The sequence below is a fragment of the Bubalus kerabau genome, chromosome 15, assembly GCF_029407905.1.
Source record: "Bubalus kerabau isolate K-KA32 ecotype Philippines breed swamp buffalo chromosome 15, PCC_UOA_SB_1v2, whole genome shotgun sequence".
Classification (NCBI taxonomy): domain Eukaryota; kingdom Metazoa; phylum Chordata; class Mammalia; order Artiodactyla; family Bovidae; genus Bubalus; species Bubalus kerabau.
Window position 1 is genome coordinate 1,623,822 of NC_073638.1, and position 19,454 is coordinate 1,643,275.

General features: G+C 40.9%; 2 protein-coding genes across 8 annotated transcripts in view; one reads left to right on the forward strand and one right to left on the reverse strand.

The window, feature by feature from the left end:
- Positions 1–370, reverse strand: part of MRE11 (MRE11 homolog, double strand break repair nuclease) — a 76,553-nt gene extending 76,183 nt beyond the window's left edge. For 2 of the 6 annotated variants that reach the window (XM_055547439.1, XM_055547434.1), the window contains exon 1: positions 194–332. The gene's annotated coding sequence lies outside the window, so the exon portion shown is untranslated. Of the gene's footprint in view, positions 1–139 lie in introns of all 6 variants that reach the window. The other 4 variants (XM_055547436.1, XM_055547438.1, XM_055547435.1 and 1 more) reach the window with 4 other exon arrangements.
- Positions 336–17,680, forward strand: ANKRD49 (ankyrin repeat domain 49). 2 transcript variants are annotated; one of them, XM_055547440.1, is made up of 3 exons: positions 336–485; positions 15,164–15,514; positions 16,228–17,680. In XM_055547440.1, the coding sequence occupies exons 2-3, from the start codon at positions 15,260–15,262 to the stop codon at positions 16,687–16,689; spliced, it is 717 nt and encodes a 238-aa protein (XP_055403415.1). In that variant the 5' UTR covers positions 336–485; positions 15,164–15,259; the 3' UTR covers positions 16,690–17,680. The 2 variants fall into 2 exon arrangements, with proteins under 2 accessions (XP_055403415.1, XP_055403416.1); XM_055547441.1 differs by having other exon boundaries at positions 456–582.
- The last annotated feature ends 1,774 nt before the right edge of the window (positions 17,681–19,454 follow it).

The following is a 19,454-nucleotide window of genomic DNA, read 5'->3' on the forward strand; positions in this document are numbered from 1 at the left end:
CTCAGCGCGCCCGCACCACAGAACTCGAGGAACCTCCAAGCTCCTCCCTAGCCTACTCGGCCCATTCTTCGCACAAAGTCAGTACTCTCTGGGCTTCCGCCCGCGACGCCACAGACAGAGGAAGCAACTCGCAAATTACCCCACACCTGGACTCTCCACAGCCCCACCCTGGGGACCCGAGGCTGGCTTTTACCCGGGAAGAAGGAGGGACAATCACGACACAAAAAGCAACAGCACCGCCCGGGATGGCGTCTCAGAACCGGCTTGTGGGTAAACCCGAATTAGGCGGGAGAGTAACAGTTTCCCCTTCTCTCGCGATACCTCATTGATGACGCAAGCGCATCAACTCTTCTCATTGGCTGTCGAGTGCCGCGAGGTCGCAATAAAAGTTGCAGCGAGGCCCCGCCCTCGTACGGGGGCCAATCCTGAGTAGCCGAGACGGAACCCGGAAGCGAGGTTCCTGGCGGCGATTTTCCGACTCTGAGGTGGGTAGCTCTTTCTCGTCTGGGGTCACACTTCCTGCTCGCTTGGCGCCACCTTTGAGCGCCTGAACCGAAAGGGTCCGGCCCCTGTGGACCCCTGGTGAGCTCTGCAAACCCGGCCGCGAAGTTTGGTCCTCGGTAGGGCTGGAGCAGTTTCTTCGGGCTTAGCTGTTTGGAAGGCCGCAGACGCGCCTCCTGGGCCTGTGAAGTGACCGGCCAGTGCCGGGGTCGCGACTGGTGGCCTTCTCTCACTGCCCTCCTCAGAGAGTGAACATTCGACCTCTAGTTTACAGGCCTTTCCCTGCGTCTCCTTATTGTCTCCGTGGACCCCAGGTTCAGCACATCTGTATTGCTTTGTGCTGACAGTGCATTAAAAAAATAATAATAATGTGAAACTTTTGAATTAGAAAATCTGGGCCTTTAGTTCCATTGAAAGTTGTTTTAATCTTTATAAACTTAAGCGCCTTCGCCTGTCTAATGGGGCTTATCGCTCCACCTGTCGCTGAGCTGTTTAATAAGAGTTGACGTACTTTGTGGAATGTGATCTTTAAAAAACATAACCTAGTTCCTCCTGTTGCAATATCATCAAGTAGAAATCTTGATCGACTGTTTAAATCTTGAATCAGGGAGAGGCACCAGAGTTTGACTTTTTAAACTAAAGAAATTTTTGTATGTAATTTATTTTACCTGGAACAGTAAATTCAAATTTTAAAGAGTTTTTTATAAAAAGGAGAGGAGGGGCACAAGATCTGTGCTATAATGTTGCTGTGCTGTACTTACACTCTAGCTTAAGTCCTGTTGGACTCTTGTGACTATGGCTGCCAGGCTCCTCAATCTATGATATTCTTTAGGCAAGAATACTGGAGTGGATTTGCCATGCCCTCCTCCAGGAGATCTGACCCAAGGATCGAGCCCACCTCTCCTGAGTCTCCTGCATTTCAGGTGGATTCTTTACTGCTGAGCCACCAGGGAATGCCCCAATAATGTTACTATGGATGCTGTAATTAATATGTGAACTTTACATTATTTACTGGTATTCATTAAGTGTTTAATGAATAGATGTATATTGCATTGTAAGCTTCAGAGAATAGCTTGAGAAAAAAGTGAAAATATTAGAATATAAAAACCTTTCTGATAGGGTCTCCTGATTGATCTGAAAAACTGAACTATCTTTGAAAATTCTTTAGTGCAGTCCTTTTTTGTGCATAGGGTCCTCCTTCTTGACTCATGGTAAAGAATCTGCCAGCCATGCAGGAGACCCAGGTACTATCCCCACATGGGAAAGATCCCCAGGAGAAGGGAAAGGCAACCCATTCCAGTGTTCTTGTCTGGAGAATTCCACGGACGGAGGTGTCTTGTGGGCTACAGTCAATGGGGTCACAAAGAGTTGGCCGTGACTCAGCAACGAACACTGCATTGTGCTACAAAGTAACAGGTCCAGAGAAGGTATTGGTCATGAGTGATAGATTTAAACTTGACTTTAATGCTCTTGGGCAGTAGTATTAAAATATAGTGATACACTCAGTTCTCTTCAGTTCAGTTGCTCAGTCGTGTCCAACTCTTTGCTACCCGATGAACCGCAGCATGCCAGGCCTCCATGTCCATCACCAACTCCCGGAGTTTACCAAAACTCATGTCCATTGAGTCGGTGAAGCCATCTAACCATCTCATCCTCTGTCGTCCCCTTCTCCTGCCACCCTCCATCTTTCTTAGCATCAGGGTCTTTTCCAGTGAGTCAGCTCTTCGCATCAGGTGGCCAAAGGATTGGAGTTTCACCTTCAACATCAGTCCTGCCAATGAACATCCAGGACTGATCTCCTTTAGGATGGACTGGTTGGATCTCCTTGCAGTCCAAGGGACTCTCAAGAGTCTTCTCCAACACCACAGTTCAAAAGCATCAATGCTTCTGTGCTCAGCATTCCTTATAGTCCAACTCTCACATCCGTACATGACCACTGGAAAAACCATAACCTTGACTAGACGGACCTTTATTGGCAAAGTAATGTCTCTGCTTTTTAATATGCTATCTAGATTGGTCATAGCTTTTCTCCCAAGGAGTAAGCGTCTTTTAATTTCATGGCTGCAATCACCATCTGCAGTGATTGTGGAGCCCCCCAAAATCAAGTCAGCCACGGTTTCCACTGTTTCCCTATCTATTTCCCATGAAGTGATGGGACCAGATGCCATGATCTTAGTTTTCTAAATGTTGAGCTTAAAGCCAGCTTCTTCAGTCTCCTCTTTCGCATTCATCAAGAGGCTCTTTAGTTCTTCTTCACTTTCTTCCATAAGGGCGGTGTCATCTGCATATCTGAGGTTATTCATATTTCTCCAGGCAATCTTGATCCCACCTTGTGCTTCATCCAGCCCAGTGTTTCTCGTGATGTACTCTGCATATAAGTTAAATAAGCAGGGTGACAATATACAGCCTTGACGTACTCCTTTTCCTATTTGGAACCAGTCTGTTGTTCCATGTCCAGTTCTAACTTGCTTCCTGAACCTGCATACAGGTTTCTCAAGAGGCAGATCAGGTGGTCTGGTATTCCCACCTCTTTCAGAATTTTCCACAGTTTATTGTGATCCACACAGTCAAAGGCTTTGGCATAGTCAAGAAAGCAGAAATAGATATTTTTCTGGAACTCTCTTGCTTTTTCCATGATCGAGTGGATGTTGGCAATTTGATCTCTGGTTCCTCTGCCTTTTCTAAAACCAGCTTGAACATCTGGGAGTTCACGGTTCACGTATTGCTGAAGCCTGGCTTGGAGAATTTTGAGCATTACTTCACTAGCCTGTGAGATGAGTGGGATTGAGCGGTAGTTTGAGCATATTTTGGCATTGCCTTTCTTTGGGATTGCAATGAAAACTGACCTTTTCCAGTCCTGTGGTCACTGCTGAGTTTTCCAAATTTGCTGACATATTGAGTGTAGCACTTTCACAGCATCATCTTTTAGGATTTGAAATGGCTCAATTAGAATTCCATCACCTTCACTAGCTTTGTTCATAGTGATGCTTCCTAAGGCCCACTTGACTTCTCATTCCAGGATGTCTGGCTCTAGGTCAGTGATCACACCATCGTGATTATCTGGGTCGTGAAGATCATTTTTGTACAGTTCTGTGTATTCTTGCCACCTCTTCTTAATATCTTCTGCTTCTGTTAGGTCCTTACCATTTCTATCCTTTATTGAGCCCATCTTTGCATCTTTTTCCACTGGTCATGGATGGATATGAGAGTTGGAATACAAAGAAAGCTCAGCATGGAAGAGTTGATGCTTTTGAACTGTGGTGTTGGACAAGACTCTTGAGAGTCCCTTGGACTGCAAGGAGATCCAACCAGTCCATCCTAAAGGAAATCCATCCTGGGTGTTCATTGGAAGGACTGATGTTGAAGCTGAGACTCCAGTCCTTTGGCCACCTGATGCGAAGAACTGACTCATTTGAAAAGACCCTGATGCTGAGAAAGATTGAGGGCAGGAGGAGAAAGGGACGACAGAGGATGAGATGGTTGGATGGCACCACCAACTCGATGGACATGGATTTGATTGGACTCCGGGAGTTGGTGATGGACAGGGAGGCCTGGCGTGCTGCAGTTCATGGGGTTTCAAAGAGTCGGACACGACTGAACTAAACTTGCATGAAATGTCCCCTTGGTATCTCTAATTTTCTTGAAGAAATCTCTTGTCTTTCCCATTCTGTTATTTTCCTATATTTCTTTGCATTGATGCATTAGGATTCATTCAATTAAAACTCATGAAAATTAGGTAGAAAGAAATCTGTATCTTAGGAGTATGAGTAACTCTAAGATTTCTCAGAATCCATTCCAAGCAAAATCAAGTGATAGCACTTTAATCATGTTAATTATGCAAATGTTTTAATGCCTGTGTATATAAGTCGGACATAAATGTAAGTTAAATATAGTCCCTATCCTTAAGCTAACAATCTCTTTAGAGGCTAAAACAAGAATAAAATTAGTGATAAGACAGTATATATCACCAAGAAACAGGAGAAACTAGAGAGAGAGATCTAATATACAGGCTCAAGAAAGACTTAAGAGAGAGGCAACTTCTGGGAAGAGTCTTAAATGACTAAAAAGGTTTCAACAAATATAATTAGGAAGCTGAGAGATATTTTTAAAACATCTGTTATACTCATTTTCTTTAAGTGGTGTTAAACTTTGATATGCTGTACAACTTTTTTATAATTAATGAATTTATTTTAATTGGAGGCTAATTACAATATTGTGGTAGTTTTTGCCATACATTGACATGAATCAGCCACAGGTGTACATGTGTTCCCCAATCCCAAACCCCCGTCCCACCTCCCTCCCCATCCCATCCCTTTGGGTTGTCCCAGTGCACCGGCTTTGAGTGCCCTGTTTCATGCCTCGAACTTGGACTGGTCTTCTATTTCACATGTGGTAATATACATGTTTTAATGTTATTCTCTCAAATCATCCCACCCTCGCCTTCTCCCACAGAGTCCATTAGTCTGTTCTTTACATCTGTGTCTCTTTTGCTATCTCGCATATGGGGTCATTGTTACCATCTTTCTAAATTCGATGTATATATGTGTTAATATACTGTGTTGGTGTTTTTCTTTCTGGCTTACTTCACTCTGTATAATAGGCTCCAGTTTCATCCACCTCATGAGAACTGATTCAAATGCATTCTTTTTAATGGCTGAGTAATATTCTATTATGTATATGTGCCACAACTTTCTTATCCATTCATCTGTCAATGGACATCTAGGTTGCTTCCCTGACCTGGCTATTGTAAACAGTGCTGGGATGAACATTGGGGTACACATGTCTCTCTGACTTCTGGTTTCCTCGATGTGTATGCCCAGCAGTGGGATTGCTGGGTTGTATGGCAATTCTATTTTCTGTTTTTGAAGGAATCTCCACACTGTTCTGCATAGTGGCTGTACTAGTTTTCATTCCCACCAACAGTGTAAGGGGGTTCCCTTTTCTCCACACCCTCTCCAGCATTTATTATTTGTAGACTTTTTGATACCAGCCATTCAGACCAGGGTGAGATGGTACCTCATTGTGGTTTTGATCTGTGTTTCTCTGATAATGAATGGTGTTGAGCATTTTTTCATGTGTTTCTTAGCCACCTGTATGTCTTCTTTGGAGAAATGTCTGTTTAGTCCTTTGGCCCAGTTTTTGATTGGGTCATTTATTTTTCTGGTATTGAGCTGCATGAGCTGTTTCTGTATTTTTGAGATTAATTCTTTGTCAGTTGATTCATTTGCTATTATTTTCTCCCATTCTGAAGCCTGTCTTTTCACTTTGCTTATAGTTTCCTTCATTGTTCAAAAGCTTTTAAGTTTATGGGAGGTAGGTCATAGAGGATCTTGCTGTTATTCATGTTAGAGAGTGTTTTGCCTATGTTTTCCACTAGGAGTTTTATAGTTTCTGGCCTTAAATTTAGATCTTTAATCCATTTTGAGTTTATTTTTGTGTATGGCGCTAAGAGTGTTCTAGTTTCATTCTTTTACAGGTGGTTGACCAGTTTTCCCAGCACCACTAAAGAGATTGTCTTTTCTCCATTAATATTTTTTCCTCCTTAGTCAAAGATAAGGTGTCCATAGGTGCATGGATTTATCTCTGAGCTTTCTATTTTGTTCCATTGATCTATATTTCTGTCTTTGTGCCAGTACCATACAGTCTTGATGACTGTAGCTTTGTAGTATAGTCTGAAGACAGGCAGGTTGAGTCCTCCAGTTCTATTCTTCCTTCTTTCTCAAGATTCTTTTGGCTATTAGAGGTTTTTTGTATTTCGATACAAATTGTGAAATTATTTGTTCTAGCTCTGTGAAACATACCATTGGTAGCTTGATAGGGATTGCATTGAATCTATAGATTGCTTTGGGTAGTATACTCATTTTCACTATATTGATTTTTCCGATCCATGAACATAGTATATTTCTCTATCTGTTAGTGTCCTCTTTGATTTCTTTCACATGTGTTTTATAGTTTTCTATATATAGGTCTTTTGTTTCTTTAGGTAGATATAGTCCTATGTATTTTATTCTTTTCGTTGCAATGGTGAATGGAATTGTTTCCTTAATTTCTCTATTTAATCATTATTAGTGTATATGCAAGGGATTTCGTGTATTAATTTTATATCCTGCAACTTTATGATATTCATTGATTAGCTCTAGTAATTTTCTGGTGGTGTCTTAGGGTTTTCTATGTAGAGGATCATATCACGGCAAATAGTGAGAGTTTTACTTCTTTTCCAAACTGGATTCTTTTATTTCTTTTTTTTCTCTGATTGCTGTGGCTAAAACTTCCAATACTATGTTGAATAGTAGTGGTGAGAGTGGGTACCCTTGTCTGGTTCCTGACTTTAGGGAAAATGCTTTCAATATTTCACTATTGAGGATAATGTTTGCTATGTGTTGATCATATATGGCTTTTATTATGTTGAGGTATGTTCCTTCTATGCCTGTTTTCTGGAGAGTCTTTATCATAAATGGTTGTTGAATTTTGTCAAAGGCTTTCTCTGCATCTATTGAGATAATCATATTATTTTTATCCTTCAATTTGTTAATGTGATATATCACATTGAGTGATTTGCAAATATTGAAGAACCTTGTATCCCTGGGATAAAGCCCACTTGGTCATGATGTATGATCTTTTAAATATGTTGTTGGATTCTGTTTGCTAGAAATTTGTTGAGGATTTTTGCATCTATGTTTATCAGTGATATTGGCCTATAGTTTTCTTTTTTTGTGTCATCTTTTTCTGGTTTTGGTATTAGGGTGATAGTGGGCTCATAGAATGTGTTTGGGAGATTACCTTCCTCTGCAATTTTCTGGAAGAGTTTGAATAGGATAAGTGTTAGCTCTTCTCTAAATTTTTAGTAGTATTCACCTGTGCTTTTGTTTTTTGGAAGATTTTTTATTACAGTTTCCATTTCTGTGCTTGTGATGGGTCTGTTAAGATTTTCTATTTCTTTCTGGTTCAGTTTTGGAAGGTAATACTTTTCTAAGAATTCGTCCATTTGTTTCAAGTTGTCCTATTCATTGTCGTATAGTTACTGATGCTGCTGCTAAGTCACTTCAGTCGTGTCCAACTCTGTGCGACCCCATAGACGGCAGCCCACCAGGCTCCCTTGTCCCTAGAATTCTCCAGGTAAGAACACTGGAGTGGGTTGCCATTTCCTTCTCCAATGCATGAAAGTGAAGTCGCTCAGTTGTGTCTGACTCCTAGCAACCCCATGGACTGCAGCCTACCAGGCTCCTCCGTCCATGGGATTTTCCAGGCAAGAGTACCAGAGTGGGATTTTTGTTAGAGTCTCCTTTTTTTCTTTTTCATTTATTTCTGCCCTAATTTTTGTGATTTCTTTCCTTCTACTAACCCTGGGGTTCTTCATTTCTTCTTTTTCTAGTTGCTTTAGGTGTAAAGTTATTTATTTGACTTTTCTTTTGTTTCTTGAGGTAAGCTTCCAGTGCTATGAACCTTCCCCTTTACACTGCTTTTCAGTTCAGTTCATTTCAGTTTAGTCGCTCAGTCATGTCTGACTCTTTGTGACCGCATGGACTGCAGCACACCAGGCCTCCCTGTCCATCCCAACTCTGGGAGCTTGCTCAACCTCATGTCCGTTGAGTCAGTGATGCCATCCAACCATCTCACCCTCTGTCGTCCCCGTCCCCTCTCACCTTCAACCTTTCCCAGCGTCAGGGTCTTTTCAGATGAGTCAGCTCTTCGCATCACGTGGCCAAAGGATTGGAGTTTCAGCTTCAACATCAGTCCTTCCAATGAACACTGCTTTTACTGAATCCCATAGGTTTTGGGTTGTCATGTTTTCATTTTCATTTGTTTCTATGAAGATTTTGATTTCCTTTTTCATTTCTTCCATGATTTGTTGGTTATTCAGCAGCATGTTATTTAGCATCCATATGTTTGTATTTTTATAGTTTTTTTCCTGGAGTTGACATCTAATCTTACCGCATTGTGATCAGAAAAGATGCTTGAAATGATTTCAGTTTTTTTGAATTTACTAAGGCTAGATTTATGGCCCAGGATGTGATCTATCCCAGACAATGTTCTGTATGCACTTGAGAAAAAGTTTTGGGGTGAAATGTCCTATATTAATGGGGGCAAACTGCTCCATTGTATTATTTAAAGTTTGTGTTTCCTTGCTAATTTTCTTTTGGTTGATCTATCCATAGGTGTTAGTGGGGTATTAAAGCCTTCCACTATTGTTGTGTTACTGTTAATTTACCCTTCTATACCTGTTAGCATTTGCCTTTTGTATTGAGGTTCTCCTATGTTTGGTACCTATATATTTATAATTTTTATATCTTCTTCTTGGATTGATCCTTTGATCATTATGTAGTGTCCTTCTTTGTCTCTTTTCATGGCTTTTATTTCAAAGACTATTTTATCTGATATGAGATTGCTGGTCCTGCTTTATTTTGGTCTCCATTTGCATGAAATATCTTTTTCCAGCCCCTCACTTTCAGTCTGTATGTGTCCCCTGTTTTGAAGTGGGTCTCTTGTAGACAGCGTATATAGGGGTCTTATTTTTGTATCCATTCAGCCAGTCTTCGTCTATTGGTTGGGGCATTCAACCCATTTATGTTTAAGGTAATTATTGATAAGTATGATCCTGTTGCCATTTACTTTGTTGTTTTGGGTAGAGTTTGTACACCTTTTCTGTGTTTCCTGTCTAGAGAAGATCCTTTACATTTATTGAAGAGCAGGTTTGGTGGTGCTGAATTCTCTCAGCATTTGCCTGTCTGTAAAGCTTTTGATTTCACCTTCATGTTTGAATGAGATCCTTGCTGGGTATAGATATCTGGGCTGTAGGTTTTTCTCTTTCATCACTTTAAGTATGTCCTGCCATTCCCTTCTGGCCTGAAGAGTTTCTATTGAAAGATCAGCTGTTATCTTTATTGGGATCCCATTGTGTGTTATTTGTTGCTTTTCCCTTGCTGCTTTTAATATTTGTTCTTTGTGTTTGATCTTTGTTAGTTTGATTAAATGTGTCTTGCAGTGTTTCGCCTTGGGTTTATCCTGTTTGGAACTCTCTGGGTTTCTTGGACTTGAGTGAATATTTCCTTCCCCATTTTAGGGATGTTTTCAACTGTTATCTCAAGTATTTTCTCACACCCTTTCTTTTTGTCGTCTTCTTCAGGAATTCCTATGATTCGAATGTTGGGGTGTTTAACATTGTCCCAGAGGCCTCTGAGGTTCTCCTTATGTCTTTAATTCTGTTTTCTTTTTTCTTCTCTGCTTTATTTATTTCAACCATTCTATCTTCCACCTCACTTATCCTGTCTTCTACCTCAGTTATTCTACTGTTGGTTCCCTCCAGAATGCTTTTGGTCTCAGTTATTGCATTATTCATTATTGATTGACTCTTCTTTATTTTTCTAGGTCCTTGTTAAACATTTCTTGCATCTTCTCAATCCTGGTCTCTAGTCTATTTATTTTAGTTTCAAAATTTTGTTTTCAAGATTTTGGAGCATCTTGACTAACATTATTCTGAATTATTTTTCAGGTAGACTCCCTATCTCCTCCTTTTTTTTTTTTTTTTTTGGTTTAGTGGATGTTTATTATGTTCCTTTACCTGGTAAATATTTATCTGCCTTTTCATTTTGTTTAGATTGCTGTGTTTGGAGTGTCTTCTGTAGGCTGGAAGTTTGTGGGTCCTCTTTATTGTGGACCCTGCTCCCTGTGGGTGGGGTTGTACTAGTGGCTTGTCAAGGTTTTCTGGTTAGGGGAGCTTATGTCTGTGTTCTGATGGGTGAAGCTGGATGTCTTCTATCTAGAGTGCAATGAAGTGTACAGTAGTGAGTTTTGGGGTGTCTGTGGGTTTGGTGTGACTTTGGGCAGTCTGTCTTTTAATGCCCAGGGCTGTGTTCCTGCGTTACTGGAGAATTAGCATGATATGTCTTGCTCTGGAACTTGTTGACTCTTGGGTGGTTTTTGGTTTCAGTGTAGGTATGGAGGCTTTTGATGAGCTCTTGTCTGTTAATGGTCCCTGGAATCAGAAGTTTTCTGATGTTCTCGCGTTTTGGAGTTAAGCCTCCTGCCTCTGGCTTTCAGTCTTATTTTTACAGTAGCCTCAAGACTTCTCCATCCATACAGCACTGATGATAAAACATTAAGGTTAATGGTGAAAAGATTCTCCACAGTAAAGGACACCCAGAGAGGTACACAGAGTTACATAGAGAAGAGAAGAGGGAGGAGGGAGATAGAGGTGACCAGGAGGAGAAGAGGGGAGTCAAAAGGGGAGAGAGCAGTCTAGCCAGCAATCAATTCCCTAAGTGCTCTACACAGTCTGGAACACTCAGAGAAGTTTACGGAGTTCCATAGAGAAGAGAAGAGAAAAGGAGGAAGGAGATAGAACTGACCAGGATGAGAAGAGGGGGAGTCAAAATGGGAGAGAGCAATCAAGCCAGTAATCACAACCCTAAGTGAACATGGATACTGAAGATTAGATTCTTAAAGGTACAAAATTGATTTAAAAAAAAAAATACCAAGAAGCAAAAATTAAAAATATAGAGTAGAGGTTAGACTCTCAAAAATATAATATTAAAAATACAAAACAAAATGAATCACAAAAATTATAAAAAATATATATATGAAATTTGCTTTTACAACAGGATCTTTTTTTTGCAAGGTAATAGTAGGTTATAAAAGTGAAAATTAAAGTGGTAAAGAACTTAAAAAAATTAAAAAGTGATCATATAAAATATATTTAGGAATTTCTCTGGAGCTGTTGTGGGCAGTGTGGGGTGAGTTCAGTTTCAGATAGTTCCTTGTTCCAGCTTGTGCTTGTTCTCAAGGTCTATAGGCCCCCTCTAATGCTTCAGTTCAGTTCAGTTGCTCAGTCGTGTCCGACTCTTTGCGACCCGATGAACTGCAGCACACCAGGCCTCCCTGTCCATCACCAAATCCCAGAGTTCACTCAAACTCACGTCCATCGAGTCCGTGATGCCATCCAACCATCTCATCCTCTGTCATTCCCTTTTCCTCCTGCCCCCAATCCCTCCCAGCATCAGAGTCTTTTCCAATGAGTCAACTCTTCACATGAGGTGGCCAGAGTACTGGAGTTTCAGCTTTAGCATCGTTCCTTCCAAAGAACACCCAGGGCTGATCTCCTTTAGAATGGACTTCTTGGATCTCCTTGCAGTCCAAGGGACTCTCAAGAGTCTTCTCCAACACCACAGTTCAAAAGCATCAATTCTTCGGCGCTCAGCTTTCTTCACAGTCCAACTCTCACATCCATACATGACCACTGGAAAAACCATAGCCTTGACTAGATAGACCTTTGTTAGCAAAGTAATGTCTCTGCTTTTCAATATGCTATCTAATGTTTAGTTAGTGTTAACTACAGGGTTTTAATCTGTTGCATGTGTCACTTCCAGAGCGGGTCCCTCTTCTTTATTTTGGCTTCCTCTGTTTGAAAGTCTCTTCAGTGTTTAATTTCTGCCCTGACACAAGGGGGAAAATATGGTCACTTATTTATGCTCACTTGTTCAGTTGTGTTTTGGGGAGGGAGGAACCCTGCAAACAAATATCACTGGCGTGTGTGGGGAGTGCTCACAATGTATGGACCACACTGGGTTTGCCCAAGCTCACAGCGTGTTCTTTCTGTTTCTACACTGCTCAGGCTGCAGGGTGCTCTGCAGGGCACTGTCCAAAGCAGGCCCTGGGTTTCATGCACTTGCCAGGTCTAAGCCGCTCGGGTTCAGGTTCTCGGGTACTCCACAAGGGCACAGACTCTGTTGGGCATGCATTTTGTGCCCTTCCCAGGTCTGAGCAGCTCAGGCAACCAGGTGCTTGGTGAGCACACTGTCCCAGGGGGGCCATGCATCTGAATCACCTCTCTGGTCTTGGGTGTGCCATGTGTCTCCTCTGGGAAGCTGATCTCAGGCTATGACCCTCCTGGCAGATGTCAACCATTCAGGATCCCAGGAAGACATGGTTAGCAACTGGGGGCCTGCTCAGTTTGGTGCAGGATGCTGGTCTCTGAGGCCGAGATTGGAGCAGCCCCTTGCCTTCTGGCTCTGGCTGTTGCCCACCTGCCTCTCTGCCTCTGGCAGGAAGGGAACTGTATGCAGCTGGCTAGCTCTCCTTTGGTGATCACTCAGTCCTTTGCTCTGTGAGTGGGCCAGGCTGTGCATTAAGTTGGAACATTTCACAGGAAAGTGTTTTTTTTTTTCTCTCTCTCTCTCTCTCTGGCTATCCCACAGTTTGGGCTACTGTCTCACATTAGCTCCCTCAGATTGTCCTCAGAGCATTCAGGCCCGGTCCTTACCTTAAGCATGCAGCCCGCGCCTCCCTTTCCAGCCTCCGGTCGCTGATGCGAGCATCTGGGCTACTTCTCTGCTGGGAGTTGTGGTTAGGCACCTATTCTGTGGGTTTTGGGGTTTTTTTTTTTCTTCTTGGTTATCTTGCCCTCTGAGATTCTAAAACTCCCCCATAGACCCACTGTTGAGGGGGTTTCCTGGTGTTTGAAAACTTCTCCTTCATGACTCCCTCCCCAGTATGGGTCTCCGTCCCTAACTCTTTTGTCTCTCTTTTTGTCTTTTATATTTTTTCCTACCTCCTTTTGAAGAGAATGCGCTGCCTTTCTGGGTGCCTGGTGTCCTCCGCCAGCGTTGAGAAGTTGTTTTGTGGAAGTTGTTCAGCATTCAAATGATCTTTTGATGAATTTGTGGGGGAGAAAGTGCTCTTCCTATCCTATTCGTCCTCCATCTTGGGACTGCCCTCCTGCATAACTCTTTAAGCTGATATTGTTTATAAATTATTATGGCAACCTAGCAGAATAAATATCATTTCCTTCAGGAAGCCTTCTGTAATCCTTTGGTGGTGGTATTTTAGTCACTAAGTTGTGTCCAACTCTGCAAACCCATTGACTGTAGCCCACCAGGCTTCTCTGTCCATGGGATGCTCCAGGCAAGAATACTGGAGTGTGTTGCCATTTCCTTATCCAGGGCATCTTCCCAACCCAGGGATTGAACCCATGTCTCCTGTGTTGGCAGACAAATTCTTGACCACTGAGCTATCAGGGAGGCCCTCAGTAATCCCATAAGACTGGGTTAATTACGCTCCTGTATATTCATTGTATCTGGTTACAGTCTTATCATAGTACTTAATGCTGTTTTTGCCAGTCTTCCTGACTAGATGATAAACTTAATGAGGTTAAGACATGGATCTTGTTCATTATTGAATCGCAGTACCTAGAGACTGGCGGGCTTCCAAAGTGGTGCAGTGGTAAAAAAAAAAAACCTGCCTGCCAATGTAGGAGACAAAAGAGAAGTGGGTTTGATCGCTGCATCAGAAAGATCCCCTGGAGAAGAAAATGGCAACCCACTCCAGGGATTTCTAGCCTGGGAAATCCCTTAAACAGAGGAGCCTGCCAGGCTATAGTTCAGTTCAGTTCAGTTCAGTCGCTCAGTCGTGTCCTACTCTGCGACCCCATGAATCGCAGCACGCCAGGCCTCCCTGTCCATCACCAACTCCCAGACTTCACCCAAACCCACGTCCATCGAGTCGGTGATGCCATCCAGCCATCTCATCCTCTGTCGTCCCCTTTTCCTCCTGTCCCCAATCCCTCCCAGCATCAAAGTCTTTTCCAATGAGTCAACTCTTTGCATGAGGTGGCCAAAGTATTGGAGTTTCAGCTTTAGCATCATTCCTTTCAAAGAACACCCAGGACTGATATCCTTTAGAATGGATTGGTTGGATCTCCTTGCAGTCCATGGGACTCTCAAGAGTCTTCTCCAACACCACAGTTCAAAAGCATCAATTCTTTGGTGCTCAGCTTTCTTCACAGTCCAACTCTCACATCCATACATGACTACTGGAAAAAACATAGCCTTGACTAGACAGACCTTTGTTGGCAAAGTAGTGTCTCTGCTCTTTAATATGCTATCTAGGTTGGTCATAACTTTCCTTCCAAGGCTACAGTTCAGGGGGTCGCAAAGAGTTGGGCATGATTGAGTCACTAAACACAAGCACATAACACCAAGAGACTAGCACATGCCAGGTTTTTTTTCATCTTTGTTGAATGAAGGAGTGAATGACAGCCAAAATCCTGTTTCACAACAAGAACCCAACTAAGAACAATAGTTGTCTGTCAATGAATAGGACTACTTTTTAAAGCCATGAATTTTCCTCAGCCAGAAATTGTTTAAGTAGAAAGAGGATGATTATTATAGATGTCATGGTAAAGATATCTGCACTGATGAGAGATTGGGACATGTGTCCTCTGGGGACTATTCCATCTCTAAGAATCTCTGATTCTTGGAAGTAGTTTTTAGGAAATACAAATTTTTGCTTCTTTTCTATAGCATCTATGTGTCTAGTTTATAAAAATGGTGAATGTTCTCATTTTTATTGTATTAGTTATAATTTAAAAACTTCAAGCATTAATCAACTGTTAGTATAATACAACATAGTATCTAAACCAGTAGATTCAAAATAAGTCAGAGTCATAACTACTGACTTAGAGGAAAACAATAAAAAAATGAGTATTAGGCCATTAAAAATAAAGATAACTGAAATCTGTCAGCTCCAATATTTGATGAATGTAAAGAGTATTAATAAACACCAAAAAGTTTAGACAGAGTATATTTGTGTATGTTTGCAAGACTTACTTATGCTATTAATAAAGCCTCAATTACTGGTTCGCTCCTAATTTTTGTGTTTGTGTTTTCAGATCTTGATGAATAAAATAAAGCAGACATAATCATCTCTGGAGAGATTATTTATAGCCTGGTGTTTGAAATGATTTATATTTAAAATAGTAGTAAAAATGGAAAAAGAGAAAGTAAATGATGAAAAACCAGACCCACAGAACTCCTTGGACTTTTCTGAACACTTCAACCAACTTGAACTGTTGGAAACACACGGACACCTTATTCCCACTGGTACCCAAAGTCTCTGGATAGGGAATTCTGATGACGATGAAGAGCAAGATGAAAAAACTGAAGAGTGGTATCAACTGCAAGAAAAAAAAATGGAAAAAGATCCAAGCAAATTGCTTCTTTGGGCTGCTGAAAAAAATCGGGTAAAAAAAAAAAAAAAAAAGAACGGTTAAGAAAGAAACCTTAGTTTAGTAGAAAAACTACTAGATTGGAAGCCAGAGGACCTGTCCCTGAAGCTTACTTTTTCCTCAGACCAAACTGAAAAAAAATCACTTCATGAAAACAGGTGTCTGAGGTTATTTTAGTTAGAAGGAATTGAGCTTCTTAATCTCTAGATTTCCTTTTTAGCATTGTTTTCTACTGATAAAAGTTTATGTTTTAAAGTTTTATACACACACACACACAAAAAGTTTTATGCACCATGCATATTGGTGTGATAATCCTACTACTGAAAGATCAGAACATAATGTCCCATTATTATGTTTTCTTCGCAAATGAAACATAACATATCAAACATGATTCTAGCCTGTATTTTTCATCTAACTGTAGCTTTAGTGCAGTAAGCCTTAACTGGACCAGGAGTAAACATATGGATTGGTTTTCCGAGAATCACGTTCATAAAATTAATTTATGAGGGAAAAAAAAAGCCAAAAGAATTTATAATTAACACTGACTTGTTCATTGTTAAATCGGTTGTCCTCCTCCCCAAAAGAAATCTTAAGTTTATTTTACAGTCATCTACTAACAAGGAAGTTTTCATTTAACTTAATTAAATCTAACACCACTAGACTATTTCATGTTGTTTACTGTTTTGTTTCATGTTGGGTTTGTGAAAGATCTCCTGTTTTATTCTCAGCTGACCACAGTGCGGAGACTGCTTTCAGAAAGGGCTACCCACGTGAACACTCAAGATGAAGACAAGTACACACCGCTCCACCGAGCAGCCTACAATGGGCACTTAGACGTGGTCCGGGAGCTGATTGCACACGGGGCAGATGTCCATGCGGTGACCGTGGATGGCTGGACACCCCTGCACAGTGCCTGTAAGTGGAATAATGCCAGAGTGGCTTCTTTCTTACTGCAGCATGATGCAGATATCAACGCCCAAACGAAAGGCCTCCTGACCCCCCTACACCTTGCTGCTGGGAACAGAGACAGCAAAGACATCCTGGAGCTCCTACTGATGAACCGCTACATCAAGCCAGGTCTGAAGAACAGCCTGGAGGAAACAGCATTTGACATCGCCAGGAGGACCGGTATCTATCACTACCTCTTTGAAATTGTGGAAGGCTGCACAAATTGTTCACCTCAGTCTTAATAACGGTTCTAATAATTTTCTTAAGTTTCTGAGTGCCTGCTTTGTGTGAGATGTGAAATATCCCCATTGTACAAAGTTGACATCAAAAGTCTTAGGACAGTAATTCAGTGGCACTCACGATACTGTCCCTCCAAGTGAATTGCCCGACCTTGATGTCAAAATGTATTTGAAAGTTGTTTGGATTTATCTTTAATGATTTCCATGGCATTTGTGATTTTTACCAAATCATTTTAACTTGTCTATATTGAAAAACTTGTCAGAGGTTGTACAGAAAACTAATGATATTTTTGGTGCTGATCCAAGAGAAATGTATTTTTACATTTACAATATCCCCCATCCTAGAGCTTTGTGGAGTATTTAGTATATCAACATGTATTTTTATAAGGTCAAGTAACTCAGAATTTTACTTAAAAATCTTAAATATACTGGTGCAGTTCAGCTGTCTTCTCTGCATCACCATAGCCATTTGCTTTCAACTGTAAACCGTAAGAATGAACATATTAGTGACTTGAATCTTCATAAGTTTAAAAAAAATTGAGAAACCTAGATCTTTGTTTTTTATTAATAGAACCATAGATGTTTAATCTACGAATGTTATATACTGCCTCTCCTTCCACAATCCACACAATCCTGTGGACCCTCCTACCTCACCCACCCTGGTCAACCTACATAATCCTTATTCTCCTGGTGAGTCATCACAACCCTTAAGACATGTGCACAACTATACCTTGGTCCAGGTGATCATAGCCTATTTGCCATCCAGCTAGTTTTACCTGTCTGGTCCTGCTGAGCCAGGCCCTGCTCACCTCATCTTCCAGGGTCACAGGAAGGGTTCTTTTCCAGGATCCTCATTTTATAGAAGCCACACAAAGTCAAAGTGACAAGGGAAAAGGAATTCTAAGATGATTATACTGGGGCAAGAACCACAAAGTGGCTCAGGAGTTTTATAAAAGCCACGTTGTAGATAACAACAAAAGTGTAAGTATAAATATTCTAAAAAAAATAAATAAATAAGGTTTTAAACAACCAAGAAAAAGCGTGAATAGTTCTTATACCTGTGTATATCTTATCTATCCGGCATACATTTGTTTAGCTTTGATTCTGTCCATCTCTCCAGCAGCAGCTTCCTGTTTCTTTGCCCTTCTGTGACTAAAACAAGAATTATCTCTCAACTTCTCAGCACCAGAACTGACACACTGGGGAAAGGGAGCTGAACTAATGGGCCTTTTCTTTGGTTATATGTGTGTATGCGTGTATATAAACATATATATATATATATATATATATGTATATATAGTTTTTTATTTTCTTTTTTTCTTTTTGGCTGTGCTGCGAGGCTTGCAGGATCTTAGTTCCCCAAGCAGGGATTGATCCTGAATCCTTGGCAGTGAAAGCTCAGAATCCTAACCACTAGACCACCAGGGAATTCCCTCTATGGTTATATTTTTTTTAATGTCCACCAAAGTATTTGTCTCTTTTGACCCAGTCCATGTGACCCAATTACCTTAAACTAAGTAACAACATTATTTAATCAAATATATGTGGCAGTTTTTAGGTTAAAACAAGATTGGATCATCTCAGAAAAGTTAAAGATAACATATGAACTGAATCATTGTGACAGTGATTTTAACACTTAGGAAAACTTTGGTTATTTTGTGATCTCTGGCTAGGACATAACTCTATTTCAGGGTATCAGTACCTTTTATATAAGGGTTTTGGCGATAAGTGAGAGGTTTATTTCTGTTTAATCTGACCTAATGTTGTGATACCAAATGACAAGGTATAGCTGATAGAAATGACAGTAGAATAAGACCCCAACTACCCCATTAGACGAAATGAAGCAGGACAAAGACTAAAAGAGTTTTGCCAAGAAAATGCACTGGTCATAACAAACACCCTCTTCCAACAACACAAGAAAAGACTCTATACATGGACATCACCAGATGATCAACACCAAAATCAGATTGATTATATTCTTTGCATCCAAAGATGGAGAAGCTCTATACAGTCAGCAAAAACAAGACCAGGAGCTGACTGTGGCTCAGATCATGAACTACTTATTGCCAAATTCAGACTTAAATTGAAGAAAGTAGGGAAAACCACTAGAAAATTCAGGTATGACCTAAATCAAATCCCTTATGATTATACAGTGGAAGTGAGAAATAGATTTAAGGGCCTAGATCTGATGGATAGAGTGCCTGATAAACTATGGAATGAGGTTTATGACATTGTACAGAAGACAGGGATCAAGACCATCCCCATGGAAAAGAAATACATAAAAGTAAAATGGCTGTCTGAGGAGGCCTTACAAATAGCTGTGAAAAGAAGCAAAAATCAAAGGAGAAAAGGAAAGATATAAGCATCTGAATGCAGAGTTCCAAAGAATAGCAAGAAGAGATAAGAAAGCCTTCTTCAGTGATCAGTGCAAAGACATAGAGGAAAACAACAGAATGGGAAAGACTAGAGATCTCTTCAAGAAAATTAGACATACCAAGGGAACATTTCATGCAAAGATGGGCTTGATAAAGGACAGAAATGGTATGGACCTAACAGAAACAGAAGATATTAAGAAGAGATGGCAAGAATACACAGAAGAACTGTACAAAAAATAATCTTCATGACCCAGATAATCACGATGGTGTGATCACTCACCTAGAGCCAGACATCCTGGAATGTGAAGTCAAGTGGGCCTTAGGAAGCATCACTAAGAACAAAGCTAGTGGAGGTGATGGAATTCCAGTTGAGCTATTTCAAATCCTGAAAGG